The sequence below is a fragment of the Bemisia tabaci genome, chromosome 2 (assembly GCF_918797505.1).
Source record: "Bemisia tabaci chromosome 2, PGI_BMITA_v3".
NCBI classification, from domain to species: Eukaryota; Metazoa; Arthropoda; class Insecta; order Hemiptera; family Aleyrodidae; genus Bemisia; species Bemisia tabaci.
The window spans coordinates 33,473,706-33,488,502 of NC_092794.1; the positions used below are offsets into that span (position 1 = coordinate 33,473,706).

The 14,797-nt window shown below is 35.4% G+C and overlaps 2 protein-coding genes across 10 annotated transcripts in view; one reads left to right on the plus strand and one right to left on the minus strand.

Annotated features, from left to right (window-relative positions):
• Positions 1 to 9,933, plus strand: part of LOC109035656 (uncharacterized) — a 29,594-nt gene extending 19,661 nt beyond the window's left edge. The window contains exons 2-6 of one of the 2 annotated variants that reach the window (XM_072297191.1): positions 1,270 to 1,457; positions 2,449 to 3,105; positions 3,632 to 3,828; positions 4,575 to 4,770; positions 5,482 to 9,933. In XM_072297191.1, the coding sequence (XP_072153292.1) occupies positions 2,661 to 3,105; positions 3,632 to 3,828; positions 4,575 to 4,770; positions 5,482 to 5,597 (954 nt within the window). In that variant the 5' untranslated portion in view covers positions 1,270 to 1,457; positions 2,449 to 2,660 and the 3' untranslated portion in view covers positions 5,598 to 9,933. The remainder of the gene's footprint in view (positions 1 to 1,269; positions 1,458 to 2,448; positions 3,106 to 3,631; positions 3,829 to 4,574; positions 4,771 to 5,481) is intronic. The other variant, XM_072297190.1, reaches the window with a different exon arrangement.
• The window catches only part of LOC140224062 (uncharacterized), a 526,468-nt gene that overhangs the window by 57,286 nt on the left and 454,385 nt on the right, over positions 1 to 14,797 (minus strand). For all 8 annotated transcript variants that reach the window (XM_072297187.1, XM_072297183.1, XM_072297184.1 and 5 more), the window contains one exon: positions 9,942 to 10,086. In XM_072297187.1, coding sequence (XP_072153288.1) covers positions 9,942 to 10,086 — 145 coding nt within the window. The remainder of the gene's footprint in view (positions 1 to 9,941; positions 10,087 to 14,797) is intronic.

A 14,797-nucleotide genomic window follows, 5' to 3' on the forward strand; every position in this document is an offset into this window, starting at 1 on the left:
TACAAATTTTCTGTGGTGAAATGTTCCATGGTAAAATTTTCCGTGGAGAAATTTTCCATGGAAAAATTTTACGTGACCAATTTTACGTGGAGAAGTTTTCCATGGAAAACACCACGGAATTCCATGGAAAATTTTTAGCAGGTATTCAATTTGTTTCTGGATACATATTTAATTCGTATCTAGATACGTATTTGATACAGAATAATATACGGCAAAAAGAGCAAGTTTATACAGTATTTGGATACCGTATTTAATACGTATTTTCCAGTATTTAATATGTATTTAATACGTATTTGGATACAAATTTTTTTTGAATCTTCATTTGTATTTTATATGGTATTTTGGCTACTAGGGTGACTCCCTTTTTTTGGCTCCCTTGCTGCATACGGTTTAAAGTAAGACATTTTTTTATTAGGATTATTAAGAAACTCTAGTGATGTAGGCTGTTCAACTCTTCTACATCTTTTCCCCCCTCTCATCTCCTTTATTTGTACCAATTCCTTGAATTCCTCATTTTTCATCAGAAAGTGTTAGTGTTATTTTACGTTTATCTTTATTTTTAGCTTCATTTTTGAAAACTTAAACTTTTGCACTCCCATCAATTTTACTTTTAAGTTGTGTGATTTTCCATGTTTTCCTCCTCATTTGCACACTTACAGAAATTCAAAATATATGCGCAGTTAGGTTACCATTATTCATTTATTTATTTATTTTTCTGTGGTGGTAACAAGAGATAAAAAAGTGATAAGTAGCTATGAACTTAATTGAGATGACTGCAGAGATTTGACGAAATTGAAAAAAATCAGAATCTTCATAAGTTATTTTTATTTACTTAAAAACACTAGGAACATAAATAATGTTTGTGTATATGGAGCGACTGTTCAATTTATTGGTCGATAGGTGCATGAAGATTTTTTTATGTAGGTAGTATCTGAGATGCTCAGATTTCTCTTGCAGAATGGTTTCAAATACTGAACTTCTCATGAAAGCTTCAGGATTTTGAGTGTCATCAAAGATTTTTCTCAGTTTTTCCTCCTATTCCCACTTTGTCTACAAGTTTTCATGCTTGCACTTTGACTTGAATTTGATCCATCGTTTCCTTAGTCAGAAATGTATTGTTGTCTCTCCACTTATCTGATAGATTGTCCTGTGATATGCACAGTGTTCAGTGTGGGTCCGACCTTGCATGAATTGTTTTAAAGTATATCCTCAATGTTTAACATCCTGTTTAGTATTTTTCTTAATTATCCTCTCTTTTCTCTCTTACAGAATTTGGACCCTAATTTTCAAAGTTGAGTGTGATGAATACGATTCGGTTCCCAACAAGTGGATCCTGAATGATGGACTGGCTAAATATCCAGTAGACGCCACAGCAACAGAAATCAAAACTTTAGCAAAAGGAGGAAATGACATCAAAACCTTTGAACCAATTCCTGTACAAATCATCAAAGAATATGGTAGGCTGATGTTTAAATGTCACTCATTCCTTTTCTAATGAAATTCTCCTCTTCAAAAGATGCTTTGATATGTTTCGTCACGCATGACATTCTCTACATTTCTACATTCTCAAAGTACCCGCTTACAATCTGTATGTCTCAATTAAACATGACATAATGGTGGTAGGGATTCAACCACAGCAAACTGTGTAGGTATGAAACAGCTCTCTTCACCTGAGAAGTCAATCAGAAAAGAGTTTTTAAACAGAAAAGACCGATTCCTTCTGCCAAAAGGTGATAAATATTTCACAATCTTTATTTTCCTTCAACTTCTCTAGGTCAAATGCATATCATCTCGATTGTAACAAAAATCTATTTCCATTTATTGTTTCAAAATCCTCTTTGATTTGATGTAAAGAAATTCATTCCATCAAGGTTTTGTTTGTGTGTCAATGTTCTACGATGGTGCACCTTCAAATGTATTTTTAAAACATGAAAGACCAAAAATATCCGAATTTGAAACTTCTCTCCAAAACAAGACCAAAAATTCAAAGAAAAGGGTTAGAGAGAAATGTCCTGAAGCATATATTTAGTCAATCAACAAAATTTTTCAAATTTACTAAATCCTGACAGTATTGCTGGGCAAGATGTAATTAATTAATAGAGCCTCAATGATGTGATGCCCCTTCAATAAATTGCAGACCCCTAAGGAAAAGTAATGAGTCTAGCCTAGAGTATAAAAAAAAGAAGTTATTTTATTCTGCCCTTAATTGCACAAACCTGATCAAAAATGCTCATGAAACATGATCATTTCAAATTCAGATGTGACAGTGAAGTTGGACTGGACAGTCAGAAACTTCATTATGGCTCAGTTATAACTAGCCTGGTTCTATGTCTCTCTTTCACCTACACATTTTTATTTTAATGAAGATAAGAATTGGATGAAAATTAACAATATATTTTTGCCATCATTTCAAGTTTTTAGCTCATACTTTTTCACTTGCTGTTCCAGACACCTACGAGAAGTGCAACACCAATGCCTGGCGTTTAAATAGTCACCGCAAGGTGCTTTCGGAGTCCGAACAGGAAGCAAAAGGAAGAGGTCAACGCATAAAAAGGAGGAAACACCTCTCATCTGACGATAACGATGAATCAGAGGAAGAAACGCAACCGAAAGTGTCCAAGAAGAAAAAATCATCCTCAAAATCTCAAAAGCTTGAAGAAATGCGCCAAAAATTGACAGAAGTTGCCGAAGGTCTGAAAAAGACCGAGTTACCCACGCCCCCTGACAATCGTCCTAAAACCTCAAAACCTAGCTCCTGTACTGAAGAATTTCATCAATCAACCATCGCTTCAGCATCCTGTTCGAAAGATTCCGCCAACAATTTTTTAATTGTCGATGAAGGTGGTCCAGAGGCCTTAGATACGCCTTCCCCTCTTAAAAGACTAGCTGCAGCGCCCCACGACACAGGCAAGCCCTCTCCTATCAACCGCAAATCTCCAAACAAATCACAGTGTCAAGAGTCCGTGAAGAAACAACTATTTACAGAAAAAGAAGCCCCGAAGAAAGGGAAATGTAATATTGGGAAGAAGGTTAAACACTCACGCGGCTTCTTGCTGCAGTGTCCGCGAGATGAGGCGGTGCTGCACATTTTATGCAAACTCTCTGGTGAGTAGCTATTTTAAGTTTTAGAGTACCTATTTATACTCATCAAATTTCGTTGTCGATTTTTTTTTCCTACTATAGTATCTCCAAACTTGTTTACAGCAATTTATATTGAAAGCATGCAAATCCCAGGTGTTGTCCAGAGCTGTCTGAACGGTCTAGTCTTAGTGCTGGGCACTTACGATCTGCATCAAATGATTTAGTTGATTGAATCCACAGTCCTCATTAAAATAATGGATCGTTAGGAACATAAAATGAATGGTCCAAATAAGAGCTGTTGAAAATTCAATTAGGAATCAACTTTAAAAATGTCTCTGACTCTAATGGATTATTATACTTTCTTAAGATCCAAAAGCTTCCTGGCTTCGTAAGTGTTATGATTTGAAATTTTAGCCTCTCTTACACATTAAGAGTGTTGTGCTTAGTTTTTTTACCACGTATTTCATGTAATATACGGGTATTCAAATTACTAATAAGTTTCCCCAAAGTAAGTCGTGCCTAACTAAAGTGATATTCTTGAATATTCTAGCTGATGTGACTAGCATCCTGCATTATCAAAAACGAGCAAAATTAGCTACTCCTGCTCCTGGACAGGAAGCTGAGAAGAAAGATGTTGAAGAAGTGGCTCTGCCAGAGTGCCTTCTGAGTATTATACCCTGCCTAACCAAGGAAGATTTAATGAAAGCGGAGGAACACCTCAAGGATGAAACGCTCTTAAACACCGTGGTGAGTGATGAAAAAATTATTTTGATGCCCTAATGAAAAAAAACTCATGAAGACATTTAATGTAGCATTCTATGTGTGGTTTAATTTTAAAATTCACAGTAAATCCTCATTTTTGTAGTCCCACATTTTTTAAGGATCACACTCTGACCTATGTGTAATATTGATGCATTGCAAATGCATTAGACTTTTCCTGAGTACCTAGACAGTAATTTAGTTTTGCATTACTCCAAAATTGAAGGTTTTACATTGCCAAATTTCTTCCTGATTATTTCAATTTCAATTTTGTAACTTAAAACTTATTACAAAGTTCTTGACGCCTAATGATACCAAGGTTCAATGAAAAACACCTATCTGGATTCTTTGCCGAATTTACATTATTTTCAAGTTAGATAATTTACTCTTGTAGTTTGTTGATACGAAAGCATGAGCCCACAATAGTACTTAAAATTTTTAAGTATACCCCTGAGATAAAGCTGATCAGAAATATGATGAGACTAGGGCTTAATACCTGGTATCTACCGCTAGGTACTTAAAAATGGAGATGAAAAGGGGAAATGGAACCATGTACATACATTGCTGCTGACTTTATTTTCCATCAGAGGTTGTTGTGCAAATCGAATGAGGCATGAATGTGGGAAGATGTTTAAAGAAACTCCTCTAAACCACTGATCAAATATCTTTTAAATGAATTATTTCATGTAGGTATAAGATTAAATTCTTAAAGTGGAATTTGTTTTCTGTTGCAGGCCCAGCATTTCGAGTCCCTATTTCAAAACGACCAAGGGTTAACTAAAACAGCAAGGAACATCACTCGAGAGTGGATGGCGAAGGAGGTGCAAAAATTGTACTCCTTGAAAGGAGGGCATGCGCAGAAGAAACTGAAAGCAGGAGTGCAAAAGAAAGATGCTTTCAATCAGTTAAGAATCTACACTGTCATCAAAAGTAAGTTTTTGTCATTTTTGCCATGAGAGAATCATTTACAGCACTTTATCAGTTTAAAAAATTAAAGGGAAGATTAATTAATGAATGTTGATGCTGTCATAGTAGACTTTAATGTTTAAGTTTACTCTGTAAATTTTTATACATTCTCATCGATTTTTTGAAGCATGCCAGGAAATGGGAAGTTGGAAAAGTTTCAAGAAACCACTTTAGCATTGTCTGTAATTCCTTTCCATTCAGGTAGGAATAAAGGAGACAATTTTATTTTTCGTACTTCGTTAAGTTAAAGCATCCTTAACTGCGGTAAGAACTTCATTCCGCTGAATTGTATCAAATTTAAAATTTCTTTATCCCTAAGCATTGTGGTGAGAAAAAAAAGAGAGACTTGTTGTGACCGAAATCTGTCTATTTAGCCCTGCATCCCAGAAAAAGCAGTGGCGTAGCGTGAAGTATTCCTATTGCTCGCGCATGACCTGTTTTTGATCTGAGCCTTTAGCCAAGCAAGAAGGTAAGGAGATCTTCATTTCTCTACCCATGTTACTCGCTAAAAACCCTGCTACTAAGTATGAGCAATTTATCATGCAAAGCTCATTTTATTGCTTTCTCCTACAGTTGTTTTTTTTTTTTTTCATATACTTTATAAACGTTGTAACTCAGACCAAGTGTTCTCTTAACATAAGACTCAAGTATTTTCTTTGTATTTTTTTTTTGCAGAAGTTGTTAAAAGCCTGTATGGCCGAAGTGTATCCAATTACCGAGAGCAGATGGATAACACAATTGCGACCTTCTTAACCCGCGCAGATGAAAAGAAAGAGGAAAATCCTGCATAAACTGGTAGAGGCATTGGCATCTTTTTTTCCTACCTACATATCTCCATCTCGATGCTGTATTATTTCATTTTTTTCATCATCATGTGTATGGAACTTTGCTAATTTGCCATCTGTTTTGCAATTTCAATTTTTCTTCTTATTTAAATGTACTGTGTTCCAGTCATTTTTATTTTTTTTTATTTTTGAGTGTTACCCAATGACACCTCTAAATTCTCATACAGGGTGAAAAAAACCGAGTGTGCATTGAGGCCTTTAGATCTCGAGGACCAGTATCGTAAATGCATTGCAGCTTTTCGTATTTCCAACTGATAAATGTTTAGTCCTTTTTTGGAAAATTTTTGGCTGTCCTTTTGATAAACTAATCACTCTAATCTCTCTCGTTAAATGTTAATATCAGAGACTGAGCGTTCATTTGATGCCTTAGAGCACAGGTGTCAGTATCATGAATGCATTTTAACTTCTCAAAATTTCCAACTGTTTTATGTCTAGTCCTTTTTTGGAAAATTCTTGGCTATCCTTTTGATAAACTAATCACTCTAATCTCTCTCGTTAAATGTTAATATCAAAGACTGAGTGTTCATTTGATGCCTTAGAGCACAGGTATCAGTATCATGAATGCATTGTAACTTCTCAAAATTTCCAACTGTTTTATGTCTACCTAGTTCTTTTTTGGAAAATTGTTGGCTGCAACTAATTACTCTAATCTCTCTTGTTAAATGTTAATAACAAAGACTGAGTGTTCATTTAAGGCCCTCAGAGCACAGCTATCAGTGTTATAAGTACATTGAAACTTGTCAAAATTTCCTAGAATGTATTATTTTTCCCCCAATAAACCATCGCATGAAAAGCCATGCAAATTCCAGTGGTTTTCCTCTCAATGAAATCAGTAACATTTTAGAGCTGTTCTTACAGTAGTTTAAGCAGGAAAACCTAATACATTTTTGAAATTTTTGAACCATCACAATGCACTAAATGGGTTTTTTCTGCTATCGAGGCCTCTTTACTTATTGACTGTCTATTACATTCTTTTGTCTGTGTTATTAAATTCTTAAAGTCCTGTTTGTCTTTGAGTAATTATTTCATGTACAACTTTCTCTCACCACTTTCTTTTTGCAAGTTTTGTTTTTTTAGTTAAGATAGAAGTGCAGTTCAATTTATTCATTTATTTTCTCTTAATTTTATTTGTTTGTTATTCCATTGTGTCAGGCAATTTAGAGTCTTCACAGAAATACAATTTTGTGTTCTTGAAATAAGTGTATTTTTATTCTATTATATTCCAAAATCTTGAGATGGTAAGTTGAAGCAGTTTGCTACAGAGTTATTTCAGTAGGATCATCGCATTAAATGTCTGGTGAGATGAATATTTTTTGATATGACTGCAAAATGTCAGTGAAGAACGTCCTTCGAAGGAAGTTATAAAGCATATATTTTTGTGTAATTTCATTCTATTTTTCCCTTTTAAAGCAAATGTCACCAATTGTAAAAGTTTTACTGTCAATTTATTGAGTAGTGTTTATAGGGGAACTTTTCCTCAAGCATAGAGCCCTCTAAATATTTTCATCTCAAGTTTCAGGTAATTAAGTACAAAGATAAGAGTGATTTCTCATGATTTTCCCTCCCAGGTTCATCAGGCTCCTGAAAAAGAGGAGGGAAGGAAGGGGTAAAAGTTTCCCCAAACAGTTCCCTTTTTTTGCAGCTAGGTTCCATGATGTTCCAAATTTTCCGTCTGAAAGTTCCAACTTGTTGAAACTTTTTTGATTAAAGCATCCACTTTGTTGTTTGGAAGTTGCAACTTGTTGCAACTAGGTGGCAAGAAAGTTGGAACTTAGTTGGAACTAAGTTTCAACAAAGTTTCAAGTTTGTTGCAACATTTTGGTCGGAAATGGCTACTTGGGAAGGAACAATAGGGTTGTAATTTTTGGCAACAGTGTGATGTTCTCGCAGAATCTATCAACACACGGTGTTAAAGGAACTCTATAGCTATAAAATGAACCATCAAACCGCAACATTGATCGTTTTGAGGAAAAACTCCAATGGTTTCTTCAAAAACGCATTTGACTGGGACGCCAGTCCCATCGGGTGGAGGAGAGTGACAATCGTAGATCTCCTTCCACGATTTGACTCGTTAAAGTAGCGAAATTTCATTTTTACGTCTTGAGAACATTATCAATTGCGCAGGGGTCTAAAAACTGCTCAACGATAGTGCAGTTCGAGTTTTGAATCGCTATGAGCACACTCGTGTTTTTTTCTTATACGTTCATCGCATATAAATTTCCCTGATGTTTCTGTTTTATTCTCTCTGATTGCATAAGTAATTATATCCTCATTTCATTTCCTTTCCCATTCATTTTTTCTTTTTTAGTAGCATCTGTGTTATTCATCTATGTGTACAATTCTTATATTAAGATAGTTTCCCCTACATTTGAAGCTTCGAACGGAATTAATTTTTTTTTAATGTCATGTCCTTAATCATGGGTTTTCCCAGGAAGGCAGCCTCTAGTCCCTCCAAGACTTTACTGTTGCCAGATAAGTTCATTTTTCATGACCTTTCCCAGTTCAAACCCACGTAAAATATTCACATTAATTGCACAATGTGGCAACCCCTCGAATGAAATAGGAAAAGGTGGAATCGCTTAAAAGTGAAATCCTTCAAAGTTTATATTAATGATATAAAAAAGAGGAAGAGAGGTTAGGTATGGTAGCCCGAAACACACGACAAAAAACACAAAAATCAGTGGGAAACAAGGCTAAAATCAATAAAATAAATATGCAGGACGTTTCGGCTGGTCACTCGAGCCTTTATCAACCGCTAAACACAAATAAAAAATTAAAACCAAGTCTAAAAAAACCACTACATTAAAACGCGTGTGATCAGCCCAGACGGAAATTAGGACTAATCCAAAATTTCCGGATATTTCCGTCAAATATAACAAGTTGTTGAATCCCGTCCAAAAAAATAAATAAATAAACAATAATTATAAAAAAAAATGAATGGGGTTGCTTTGAAAAGTATGATTCGATTCCCGGATTGTAAATGTTATTATGTCCTGCAGTATTGTTTAAATTGAAATTTTCAGGTATTTGAATATCGACTGAACCTATGAGGTTTGACAGAGTTTCCTGTCACCCACGATATCTTCCCTCAACATGGTTAAGTAATACGTCGGAAGTTTAGTAAACGCTGTAACGTGAACAATTGATCAATAATTTTGCAAACCTATCGATTTTTAGAAAGGTAGATAATTACGTACATCTTGCAGAGTATCTTTAGTTAATGCCAATATTTTTAGTTGTTTTCAAGTTATGAGGCTGAATGCGTTACCTACTTTTCAGCCGCGCCTCGTAGACGCGGAGGATAGGGTAGGTGAAGGTAAGAGTACGCACGGGGCAAAAGTACGCACCGCACTTTTTTCGCTCGCTTTGTTTGAATTTGTGATGACACCGGGTGTTCGTTGTTGGCAACGTTGAGTTTCACTTGTTGACGAAGTTTTGTGCAGATCGGACGTGTTTCCACGGAATTATGAGGAAAGTTCACTTTTCATGAAAAAAAGATCGTTTTTTTTTTCAAATTGAATTGTCTGTTGTGAGTAGAAAAGTTGATGGAAAAAATCGGACAAGCACCATATCAAAGTGTTATAGTGTTGGCTTTAATAATCCGTGGTTGTTTTCACACCTCGGGCCTTGGGCTCGAAGTTTTAGGTTATGTTGTCCAATGTTTACAAATGGGGCAAGAGTACGCAGCCAGAATGGGGCAAAAGTACGCGCCCAAAAGTGGGGCGTAGTGGGGGAGGGGGGTATAGGAACTTCAAAATAGAAGATGTAGGCAACTTAATAAGTATCATAATAAATTTTTATGTTCCTTTGTTTAGTTTGGGCAATTAAACTTTTTTATTTTTCTGTTTTAAAAAAATTTACTTCGAAAATTTTTTGGGAGTTTTTGGAGACTGAATTATTTTTTTTTTCATAGTAAAAGTGGTTAGGCACTATTACAACCCTTTGCGACCAGTTTCAGTCGTTTTCCGTTATTTTTCAGCGATTTTGAGCCCGGGAGACGTTTTTTGAAAAAAAATTTCACCTGCGTACTTTTACCCCATGAAATGGGGCAAAAGTACGCATTTTCAAATTTTTTTTTAAAATTCGTCACGACCATGGATTTTATTTCTAAATTCGGACATCGCACGGAATTTGTGCGCGAGGGCTTGTAGTAGATGCCTGGCCACTTTTCCCGCCCTAAAAGTCGATTCGGTCACGGAGTAACGGAAAAAACGAAAAAATGCGTACTTTTACCCCCACCTACCCTATTGCATTGTTCCCTCAAAGGACTCCCGCCATAAATGTACACACCTATAGAGATGGAATATCCCGAGATCTTCATTCGTCATTTGCTCAGGATAGATGTCGTCAGATATGGTCCTTTTCTTCGGCCACAGTGAGAAATAATCACCGATCCCATTGAAAACAGACTCGTGAAACCCTCGGGCATCAATTTCTGAAAAAGATCAGAGACAAAACGCATGTACTTAAACAGTTGATACATGGGTCTCATTAAAAGATGCCCCCGGTAAAATGCTAAAGTTCAAATGCAAGTGCTAATCGGCAGTTTGATCCACTTTTGAAGTTCAAACCAGTTTGGAGAACCAGTTCGACGAAATGCTAATGGGCAAACGGACTAACTTTTGAAGATCAAACCAATGGACCTGTTGCAAACTATTGCCAGAGCAGAATTAAGAGTTGTTTCCTATAGATAATGCCTCAAACATCACGATGGGCGCATCGGCAAAGTCTGAAATGCACTCATAAATTCACAATCTGCGTAAGAAATTTGCGTTTTTTTGAGCTTCCCGCTTCAAAAACGCTACTACTGCACAGGTGAACATTCTGTTAGAGGAGTCGCTCCATCGCACAGTGGGACGAAATTGGTAAAACCTCGGACATGGGGTGTTCTCATGTTTTGCATAAAGATGTGATGGAATGTGTTCCTAAGGATCCATATTATATGAATCTAGTGTTGGTTTGATGATTTTTTCAAATGCTTTTGCTCCCTGGACTCCTGAAGTTGACATTTTCTGTAACGGCCGATTTTGCTCTATTTTCTAAGGTCGGTTTCCATACCTGCCTCTTCGAGTGACGATAATTGACACAAATATGAATGCTTGGATCTTATTCTAGAGTGTATGAAGAACATATTTCACTATTAAAAAGTTAAATTTACTGAATTGTATACGTTGTAATGTCTGATCAAAGATGACCCTTCCCTGGTAAAAATGATAGGTTGATATCAGTTATAATCAGTAGCGGAAATGAACTGATATTAACTGATTTTAACTGATATCGACGGTTACCAACTGATACCAGTTGAAAGTCTACAGATATTTGATGAGTAACAGTTGGCACCAGTAGAGGTTACACTGATACCAACTGATACCAGTTGAAAGTCTCCAGATATTTGATGAGTGTCAGTTGGTACCAGTAGAGGTTGTACTGATACAAGGTTATACTCAATAGATCTATGTTGAGCCTCAATAGGTAACAGTTGAAATTTGCTACGTATCACTTGAGGTTCAATTGATATCGGTCCAGCATGAACTTTCATCTGTTGAACATCAACTGATCCAAACAGAAATTCAATAGACGTCAATTACAAGTTTAAACTTAGTCCAATGAGGCTACGTATGCATTTTAACAGGACGATCTGGTTGGCATGTTTGACAAGGCCCACTAGGCCACTTCATTAAGGCATCTAGACTTCAGGGCCACTACATCGATAGAGATATTTATATTATTTTAGTCCTTTTTCCATTCAATTTTTTTCTACGGTAGGTAAATGCATTATTTTATGGTTTTAAAATCTCGAATACCTTATGCTGATAATTTGAAATTCTACGGCCGTTCAAAGATTAAGTCACTTGCTAAAGAAAGGAGGAGTTAAAGGACAGTGCAATACGTAGGTGGGTACCCAGCGCTACTTGCTGTTACACAAAAATCGGTCCTTCACACCAGTTCCATGGGTTTGTCGGCACAGGAGCATGGATTTTATACCAAAAACTCTGTGCGATGCCTACTTCAATTTGTTGTGATTTTGATCAGGAGAATCCCCCATGTAAAAGGGGGTATAATGTGTAATTTTTGAGCCGCTCCCATCGTAACTGATCTCATATAACTAGATACTATATTTGGTTGATACCATTCCCAGTAAGAATTTTTTCCCCCTACAAAAAAGAGATAAATTTTAACCTTTTTTTTCTTAATAAGCCGTAAATATTAACACAAAACATGTAATATGTATCCCATGGTTGACGGCTCTTAGAACGCTTTCACGTTTAAAAAAACGTAAATTTATATACATTTCTATCTTTTTTACGTAAAAATGTCCTTAGGGCGTCAACCATGGAATCAATTGTATATCTTTTCAATTTTTTTCTCACGCCTGGTAAAATTACGTAAAAATATTGGAAGTTACAATAACATTTACTTACGTAAAAAATATATTAAAAATAACGTAGAACTGAAGAAAAATAATCTTGGTAAATCAAGTGTTTACATGAATTTCACTTCAAATTCATATCAAAAAATGTAAAAAGAAGAAAGATGTGATTTCGAGGAGACTAAACATTTTTCATATAAAATTTACATGAATTTAAGTAAATGATTTCCTTACCGGCGACAACTTGAGCCCTTTTTTTAACATAAATTTATCACTACACAAAAAGAACGTGGCAAAAACACATAAAAATTATCTCGATCATTTTTTTTCTTAACTGAAAATTCCTATAAAGACATATTAATTTCTTCAACGCTCACCACTCGAAAATATTTTTTTCCATAATTTACACATACAAATTACATGAAAAGAATGTGACGAAAACACATAAAATTACCTTGATCAATTATTTTTTTCACATGAAATTCATATAAATATGTTAATGAAATTTTTTTGACCCTCCCGCAATAAAGATTTAATTATTTGTTTTCAAATTTTTTTCATGATTATTTTCAAGTTCTTATAAGTTGATTATTGATTTTTCATCATTTCATCTTTTTTTACATCTTTAATTATTATTTTTGGTTTCGCATTTTGTGTTTCTTAGTCTCATCTTTAAGGAAAACATAACAAACATAACTCGTAAAACTTCACTTACATTTTAAGTGATTAAAAAATAAAATGAAAAAATTAAGTGTAGATTCAAATTCAGCACAAAATCATCACTCTCTGTCAAATTGAGTCTAGTGGGGGCCCTGAAATGGCAAAAATACGTCTATTTTGATCGCATGCGCGGATGGAGTAGTGGCCCTGTCTCTTGGACGATCACCAAAGTTAAGTAACGCCGAGTGTAGTTAGTACTTAGATGGGAGACCGTTTGGGAATGAGCGCTGCCTGCCAAGTCTCGTGTCAGAAATACGAGAACGGTAATTCCCAGCAGCGCTCTCTGGTCGTCAAATCGTGAGATAAATGTGAGAAACTGAATAAATACGTAAAATTACACAAGCAGGTAGTGCGTTTTTAATTTATGTCTTATCAGTTGATACATGGTACCAACCGATACCAAGTATCATTTCAGATCTGTTGCCACCACTTATCAGTTTAGATCAGTTGAAGCCGTCAACTGACCCGATCTCAAATGATGTCTACTGATGCTCCGCGCCAAAACACCGTTGACAAACTGATACACCGTCAACTGATCATTTTTACCAGGGTTCCGAAAATAAGGAAATAAATGTTTGAATAGACTTTTAAAAATTTCGCCGCATTTCGCCGTCCAATCATGCATAAGGCGTGTTCCAGTGTTCCTCCAGGATGAGGAATCCGTCGTATTTGGCTGCCGCCAGCTGCTGCCAGCTGCCGCTTTGAGAGTTACATCGATTTTTGTCCGAAAAAGTGAGGGCGGAATTCGCTGTTTCTCTACATCTTACTTGATTATCTTGGCGTCTTAATACACCCCAAGTAGCATGGATTGCAATTTCATTGCAAAGGATTGTGAGTTGATTGCAATTTTTGCTTGTTGCCTATACGTTCATTTGAAGGCGCTTAAAAAGTTGCAATTTTATTGCAATAAGTTTGCAAGAAATGTAGATTATGCTTGTTTTTCAAGGCACTATAAAGATTGCAATTTCGGTGCAATCATGTTGTAACAAATTCACGCCATGTGCCTGGCATCCAATTCTCTAGTTGTTTTAAAGTTTTTTCGACTTAAATGTCTCACCTACCTAACCCATATAGCCCAACATATTTTGAAAATATTGTCACCTTTATCAAAATATTTTCATGGCAATATTGTAAGTAAAATATTTTCAAAATATTTTTAAAACATTTTAAAGGAATATTTTGAAAATGTTTACAAAAAATATTTTTAAAATAATTCAAAAATATTGCCTGTAAACATGCATGTTAAAAATATTCCTTAAGAAAGTTTTGAAAATATTTTAAAAATATTTTTTGAAAATATTTTTAAGTTCTCAAGTTAGTATGTGGTGTAATTTACACCGGTGTAAATTTAGTGTGAGTACCTATTACGTGATATCGAAAAAAAAAATCAGACAAAAAAAATATGAAAAAAATAAATAACACGAAAAAAAATAAATAATAGGCAAAAGAAAGAAGCCTGAGAAAAACGGCGTTAATCAAATCTATGATGAATGTTGAGCCACGCACTGACGCAATGCATGCGATAACAGCCTTAACAGGCGTGATTTCAACCAAGCTCATCATCAGCTCCCTGTAGCTCAGTGGAAGAGTGCTCCGCTATGACATTCGCGGGTCGGGTTCAAGCCCACTCAAGGGCGTCCGGTATTTTATGCTGCTAAACGTCGTAGGACATTAGGTAAGCATGGGTTCGAATTATTATAATTTCCCCGGAAAATTTAGGGGTTGAAATTTAAAGGTCGTCAATATTGAAATTTCTTTGCAAAAAAAAAATTGCAACTTTTTTACAATGAGGGGGTCAGATGTTGTAAAATAATTGCAATTTTCTTGCAAGAAAGTTGAAATCATCTAGAAATTTTATTTCATTTAAATTGCAATTTTTTCGTTGCAAAATGCTACTTGGGACTCAGTCGAATTTTCATTTTAAAATTTGATGTAATTACAGTATTTTCATCGTAGAATTCAATTTTGACCTTACTTTTGCCCATTTTTTGGCCAAAATTCATCATTTGATAGGTTCGCGAACTCGCGATCGAGGCGGGGAAACAGAGCTGTTTTT